Below are 7407 nucleotides of genomic sequence, written 5' to 3'. Positions count from 1 at the left end.
TGTGAGCAAAGAGGCCTACAAACCTGACTCAGTTACACCAGCTCTGTCAGGAGGAATGGGCCAAAATTCACCCAACTTATTGAGGGAAGCTTGTGGAAGGCTACCCAAAACATTTGACCCAAGTTAAACAATTTAAAGGCAATGCTACCAGATACTAATTGAGTGTGTGTAAACTTCTGACCCACTGGGAATGTGATGAAATAAATAAACGCTTAAATAAATCATTCTCTCTACTATTATTCTGACATTTCACATTCTTAAAATAAAGTGGTGATCCTAACTGACCTAAGACAGGGAATGTTTACTAGGATTAAATGTCAGGAATTGTGAAAAACTGAGTTTAAATMTATTTGGCTAAGGTGTATGTAAACTTTCGACTTCAACTGTACATAAATATATACTTTATAGTGCAACAAACAGGTAAATCAACAAACAATTTGCACATAGGTACTTAGTACTGGCATGGACAGTACCACTGACCTTACGGTATCTACACTTGTTCTACCCCGGAGTTCTAAACTGTGTTTTCCTTGTTGCTGATGATATCCATGATATTATCTGCTTTGGCATTTTTATTCATGCGGCGTAGAGTCTGGATCAGTGTCTTAGAGGCTGTGGTCATCCCCGTCTTCTCCACCCAGGCCCTAAGTAGGCTGGAGCACTGCTCCTGGGTGTCATTGGGATAGTTTAGCTGGTGGGATTCTATGGTGGCAATAGTCATCCCACTGCGCTCGGCCACCTGTTTCATGTCCTTCCACCCCAAGGTCTTAGCGATATCTGGGAGGTGTGGCCAGAGGTCAATACCTGAAACCAAAGAAGAGGGATTGAGGTTAATTCTTAGTTGGGAATGGCATATATGGGTCATATTAGTAAACATGGTAAACATCAGTGGTAATATTGATGATGTCATTACCCCTCAGTAGCTGCATTTCCTGCAAATAAGGAAACAAATAAAACAAATTCACCAATGATATTTCACTCAGTAATTATAATAAGTGTCATGATACACTATATATACAAAAGTATGTGGACACCCCTTCAAATGAGTGGATTTGGCTATTTCAACCACACCCGTTGCCAACAGGTATAAAATCGAGCACACCGCCATGCAATCTCCATAGACAAACATCGGCAGTAGAATGGCCTTGCTGAAGAGCTCAGTGACATTCAACGTGGCACCGACATAGGATTCCAACAAGTCAGTTCGTAAATTTGCTGCCCTGCTAGAGCTGCCCCGGTCAACTGTAAGTGCTGTTATTGTGAAGTGGAAACGTCTAGGTGCAACAAGGGCTCAGCCGCGAAGTGGTAGGCCACACAAGCTCACAGAATGGGACCGGCGAGTGCTGTAGCACGTAAAAATAATTTGTCCTCGGTTGCAACACTCACTACCGAGTTCCAAACTGCCTCTGGAAACAACGTCGGCACAAGAACTGTTCGTCGAGAGGTTCATGAAATGGGTTTACATGGCAGAGGAGCCGCACACAAGCCTAAGATACCATGTGCAATGCCAAGCGTCAGCTGGAGTGGTATAAAGCTCGCCGCCATTGGACTCTGGAGCAGTGGAAACTCGTTCTCTGGAGTGATGAATCACGCTTCACCATCTGGCAGTCTGACGGACGAATCTGTGTTTGGCGGATGCCAGGTGAACGCTACCTGCCCCAATGTATAGTGCCAAATGTAAAGTTTGGTGGAGGAATAAATGGTCCGGGCTGTTTTTCATGGTTCAGTCTTGGCCCCTTAGTTCCAGTGAAGGGAAATCTAAACGCTACAGCATACAATGACATTCTAGACAATTCTGTGCTTCCAACTTTGTGGCAACAGTTTGGGGAAGGCCCTTTTCTGTTTTAGCATGAAAATGCCCCCGTGCACAAAGCGAGGTCCATACAGAAATGTTTTGTCGAGATCAGTGTGGAAGAACTTGCCTGGCCTGCACAGAGCCCTGACCTCAACCCGATCTAACATCTTTGGGATGATTTGGAACGCAGACTGCAAGCCAGGCCTAATCGCCCAACATCAGTGCCCGACCTCACTAATGCTCTTGTGGCTGAATGGAAGCATGTCCCCGCAGCTAACCAACTCCATATTAATGTCCATAATTTTGGAATGATATGTTCGATGAGCAGATGTCCACATACTTTTGGTCATGTAGTGTATGTACTGTAACATTAATGTAGCACTAGAGATGCATGGGTGTGTTTTAAGCAGTGGTTTTGGTCAAGGACAGGGTGGAGTAGTGTAGTATTGAAGATAATTACCTCAGCTACCTTTAAATTCTGGTTGGACATTTTGGTCAAACCACCATTTTGCCCCAGCTTTTTCCCTAACGAAGCAAAAACAGACATTTTTAAAAATGTTTCAAGGGTGAAAACATCATTTTTATACTTTTGGACAGGGAGCTTTCCAACAAAAAACAGACTTCTGCTCTCTCCAACCGCTTTACTAACTAAAATTATAGAACAACCTCTTGTGCCCCCTTCTGGTGGTTTAGCATAGCCTACAGCTGTCTGAATGACCCAAATGCTTACCAAAACCACATTTATTATTTCGCCTCAGGCAGCAAAAAATAAGAAAAACTGCAATAACCATAACTGAGCCAAGTACTGCTGCATGACTTCTTCCTCCTGAAACAAAGAAATGAAAAATAACAGCCACATTGTCAAATAAAAAACAGACTTATTATAATCATACTGTAAGCGAAACCACATCTTTGTAATGCATTGAAATGTTATGGTTTTGCTCAATCCCCCAAACCTCCTTGTTTTTGGTCGTTGTGGCATATGGTGTTGTTGGTGGTGGTACAGGCAACCTTGGTACCTTCATCCCCACATCTTGAAGATAAATTCAAAGATTTGATGCAGGTTGATATCTCTCTAGTCTATATAATAATAGGCCTACAACCAATTTAACAATGTGTTATAAAGGTAGACCCAGCGATATGACGTAGATGCAGAAAGTTAAACAGCATAGTGGGTCAATGTCCGCATCAAGTAATAGTGTTGAAGCTTGAGGCTCAACTTCTCCMCTGTTTTGGTCCCGTGGCTKCCACACTTTAACAGCGTGAAGCGAACCCATGTACAGATACCGTGTGTGACTGTGGGAAAGCAAAGTCTTGCAGTCTCGCTAATCTCAATATCTGTGGTGCTACTCGTGGCAACGTCATTTCGCTGAGTCTACCTTTAACATTTACAAACAATAAACCAAATCAATGTTTTATTTGATGGTTATTTGGTTAAACAACAGTATTCTGGACTTACATGGTACACGGGTAGCAGGCCCTGCAGTGCACCTTCCCCTTGTCACAGTAYTYGCCCTGCTGGCATCGACACACTGTGTCACTGATGATGGTACATTTGTCCTCCACTTCCAGATTGGCTACGGAGGACAACCACCACAATGACAGTACGTTAGAAACCTCACTTGCTACAGTAGGTAGGACTTATGTTAGGGTGTTAGTTCCACCTGTTGTGTGTGTGTGTATACCTACCTTTAGGGTTGCAAGATGTGCAGGGCTCACAAGAGTCCAGGAAGTTGGGGTAACTGTTGTAGGTTCTTTCTAGCTCACAGTGAATACAGGTCCCATCGTCTGGGTTCATACTACAGTGGCTGTCCAGATGATGGCCTGTACACACAGAGTACCAAGACAGAGTCAGAGGGAAAGACATAGTAGCATACAATAATTTTATTCATGCAATTTACAGTTGACTGGGACAGTGCATATTAACTAGTGAACATTTCAGTTCTCACGACAAAGTAAATGTTCTTTCGCCGTCATTATGGTATTGTGCTGTCATGGTGGGGACCAGAAACAAGCTAACGTTAGTTCAATACAGATAATATTAAACATTTTAGATGCTTACCAGCAGCACAGAGACAGCATGTCTTGTTTTCATGCTGGTAAGTGCCATCTTGACAACTCTGCCTTTTGATGCGGAATTTGATGGTTATGTCTTGGGAACTCTGCTCTGCTTTGGAAGTTGTAGCTGAACGAACTATACACTGTTAAATGCAATGACATTATTGCGTGTTATTAAAAGAGACAGAGTAAGTAGGCAGTTACAGTAGGCACACAATGTGTGTGTGTGTGCGTGTGTGTGTGCGTGCGTGTGAAAAGAGAGAGGAAGCGAGTGAGAAAGAGCGAGTGGGGTATTAGTGATTTAAGTATGATTGGAAGGTCAATAATGATCATTAAGAAAAAAACATGCCTATGTGTGTCAACCCACTAGGCACAAACTGGTTGAATCAACATGGTTTCAACGTAATTTGTCAATGCATTGTGATGTGGAATCTACGTAGATAATACACTTAAGTTTTTTTTTAAAGTAATCAACAGTTGTGTTGAGGGTGACATTTCAACCTCAGGATTATGTCATCATGGTCACCAATTTTCAACATAGAAAACCTTGTATCAAAAACCTTGTATCAAATATGTTGAATTTGCACCTTTGACACAACATCAGATCTTCAACGTTATATCCACTATCTGGAATTTGTTTTGGGCTGAGCAGCACCTGCTACTGGAGAATTGACCTATATACTGTACAGCTATCCATTTGGTCTCCCATCCGGGTTTTTAACCAAGCCCAACCCTGCTAAGCTTTGATATGCACTCAAGTGTACAAAACATTTTGAACACCTTCCTAATATTATGTTGCACCCCCTTTGCAATCAGAACAGCCTCAATTCGTCAGGGCATGGACTCTACAAGGTGTCGAAAGAATTCCACAGCAATGCTGGCCCATGTTGATTCCAATACTTCCCACAGTTGTGTCAAGTTGGCTGGATGTCCTTTGGGTGTTGGACCATTCTTGATACACATGGGAAACTGTTGAGCATGGAAAAACACATAATCGTRGCAGTTCTTGACACACTCAAGCTGGGGTGCCTGGAACCATACTTACAGTAAGTGTTAGGTCTCTCTTTATGTAGTGTTGTCTCTCTTGTCGTGATTTATATTTTATTTATTTTTGTATTTTTAATCCCAGCCCCCATCCCCGTAGGAGGCCTTTTGGTAGGCCGTCATTGTAAATAATAATTTGTTCTTAATTAACGGACTTGCCTAGTTAAATAAAGATTAAATACAAAATGTATTAATAATTCAAGTGCATTCATCTTAATATAGCTAGGTGAGAGAACCACATATCACAGTCAAATATTCAGGATACGAACATTCCATTCCAGCTAAACAATGGATATATAGCGTTTTGCAAAAACAACACATTTTCATACACATCAAAAATCTATGAATAAAAAAATCTGCCAACAGTAATATTTTACACACACGTGAAGCAATCAATTCTGATGAAAAAACACAAACCTTAACCCGGACGACGCTGGGCCAATTGTGCGCAGCCCTATGGGACTTTCAATCACGGCTGGTTGTGATACAGCCTGTAATCTTCAAGTTGTTAATTAATATGTTGGTTTCAGGTCTCCATCTCAACCAAAAACCTAAGTTAAAGAATAGGACTGAATCTAATTTTATCTAAAGTGCATTTAAAGTTTGATTTGACGTAATTTAGTCCTTTTCTTTAGCATACATTTTTGGATGAAATGGAGGTGTGAATCCAACATATCAATTATTAATTTGTAGACAAACTGGAATCAAAGCCAGACTAAGTCTGTGGCACAAAAGATACATCTCCTTCAAATGTTGATATTTCAACGAAACACAATTCAAGATCACTTTTGCAATACATTAATTAGCCTTAACTTTAGGCTATTTTATGTATCTTACAAACTAATGCAACAGTATTTATTCAACCTTAAAATGAGTAACTTCCAACTGTTGAGTGTGAAAAATCCAGCGGTGTTGCAGTTCTTGACACAAACCAGTGCGCCTTGCACATACTACCATACCCCGTTCAAAGACTCTTAAATCTTTTGTTCTTATTTACAATGACGGCCTACACCGGACGACGCTGGGCCAATTGTGCGCCGCCCTATGGGACATCCAATCACGGCAGATTGTGATACAGCCTGGATTCGAACCAGGATGTCTGTAGTAACGCCTCTGGCACTGAGACGCAGTGCCTTAGACCGCTGTGCCACTCGGGAGCCACAATACATGTCTCAAGGCTTAAAAATCCTTCTTTAACCTATCTTCTCTCCATCTACACTGATTGAAGTGGATTTAACAGGTGACATCAATAAGGGGTCATAGCTTTCATCTGGATTCACCTCGTCTGTCATGGAAAGAGCAGGTGTTCTTAATGTTTTGTATACTCAGTGTATATGACATTCCAACTTGAACTTTGTTGTGCTTTTTAAATGGCTGAAAGCGAAGTGATAAAACATGTCGATGACACGTCGATGAACATGTCGATGAATTTGGTTGTGCTTTTAGGTGGTTGAAAGTATAGTGATAACACATTGGGAATTCAACACATTTCTGGCTGTATTTTAGGTGGGTGAATAAAGGTTGAAAAATCATTGATCAACGTCTCAAACAAATATTATCCACATTTCCAGTGGTGTGCCCAGTGGTAAGTCCCAAGAAGTTAAAAAAAAAATACACATACTGTACATCGAAAGTGAAACTAACCTTACTTATCTTCAGCACAGACTAGTGAAGGAATTTGACTAGGCTAGACTTTACGAAGTTATAAAGATACATTTATCTTACAGTGGCAATTATGTTAGTTGACAATTAAATATATGTCTTAAATATATGATATATCAGACTATTGATACATCGTGTTTTGTAGATGTGTAGTATGCCATCTATTTCATTGACGCAAGATCACGGCGTAGTGACTTGAGTTGGATGAGAGTTAGTTTAGTTAGCTACCGCCTGACAATATTAAAGTGTCAGAGTTTACCCTATACAAAGTATGTCAACGATAAGATGTTGATAGTCAACTCACCAAGATGCACAGGACACATAGAAACGTATATTTGTTCATCTTCCAAATTGACGCCACCAAGAAGAAATGTCTGCGCCCTCTGTACGTACGGTGGTTGCAAATGTTCGTTCGTTTTTGTTTTGAAGGAAGTAGACACCCACAATGACACCCAGTCTCTCATTAATGGTGTACTATATGTACAATTTAGCACAATGTTTTTATGTACTAACGAAATCCAAATGTATGCTTGACTATTGAAAAGGCTTATCATCTCATGAGATGCACACAATGAGTTGTAGTAGGAATTTACAGTGCCTTCAGAAAGTATTCACACCCCTTGACTTTTTCAACAATTTGTTGTGTTACAGCCTGAATTTAAAATGGATTAAATTGAGAATTTTTTTGTCACTGGCCTACACACAATAACACATAATGTCAAAGTGGAATTATGTTTTTCTAAATATTTACAAATGAATTGAAAATGAAAAGCTGAAATGTCTTGAGTCAATAAGGATTCAACCCCTTTTTTATGGCAAGCCTAAATAAGTTCAGAAGTAAACCTTTG

General features: G+C 40.6%; 1 protein-coding gene across 2 annotated transcripts; it reads right to left on the bottom strand.

The window, feature by feature from the left end:
* Positions 1 to 324: 324 nt before the first annotated feature.
* On the bottom strand, positions 325 to 6983 carry LOC111952088 (tumor necrosis factor receptor superfamily member 6). 2 transcript variants are annotated; one of them, XM_023970573.2, is made up of 9 exons: positions 6864 to 6983; positions 3858 to 3996; positions 3485 to 3619; positions 3255 to 3372; positions 2752 to 2828; positions 2526 to 2621; positions 2256 to 2320; positions 914 to 932; positions 325 to 804 (listed from the first exon to the last, which is right to left on the bottom strand). In XM_023970573.2, exons 1-9 carry the CDS (start codon positions 6900 to 6902, stop codon positions 515 to 517), a joined length of 978 nt encoding a protein of 325 aa, XP_023826341.2. In that variant the 5' UTR covers positions 6903 to 6983; the 3' UTR covers positions 325 to 514. The 2 variants fall into 2 exon arrangements, with proteins under 2 accessions (XP_023826341.2, XP_023826342.2); XM_023970574.2 differs by having other exon boundaries at positions 2526 to 2618.
* Between the last annotated feature and the right edge of the window lie 424 nt (positions 6984 to 7407).

The sequence above is a fragment of the Salvelinus sp. IW2-2015 genome, linkage group LG25, assembly GCF_002910315.2.
Source record: "Salvelinus sp. IW2-2015 linkage group LG25, ASM291031v2, whole genome shotgun sequence".
NCBI lineage: Eukaryota > Metazoa > Chordata > Actinopteri > Salmoniformes > Salmonidae > Salvelinus > Salvelinus sp. IW2-2015.
The sequence above is the reverse complement of the archived record's forward strand: the minus strand, read 5'-3'. Positions and strand labels throughout refer to the sequence as shown.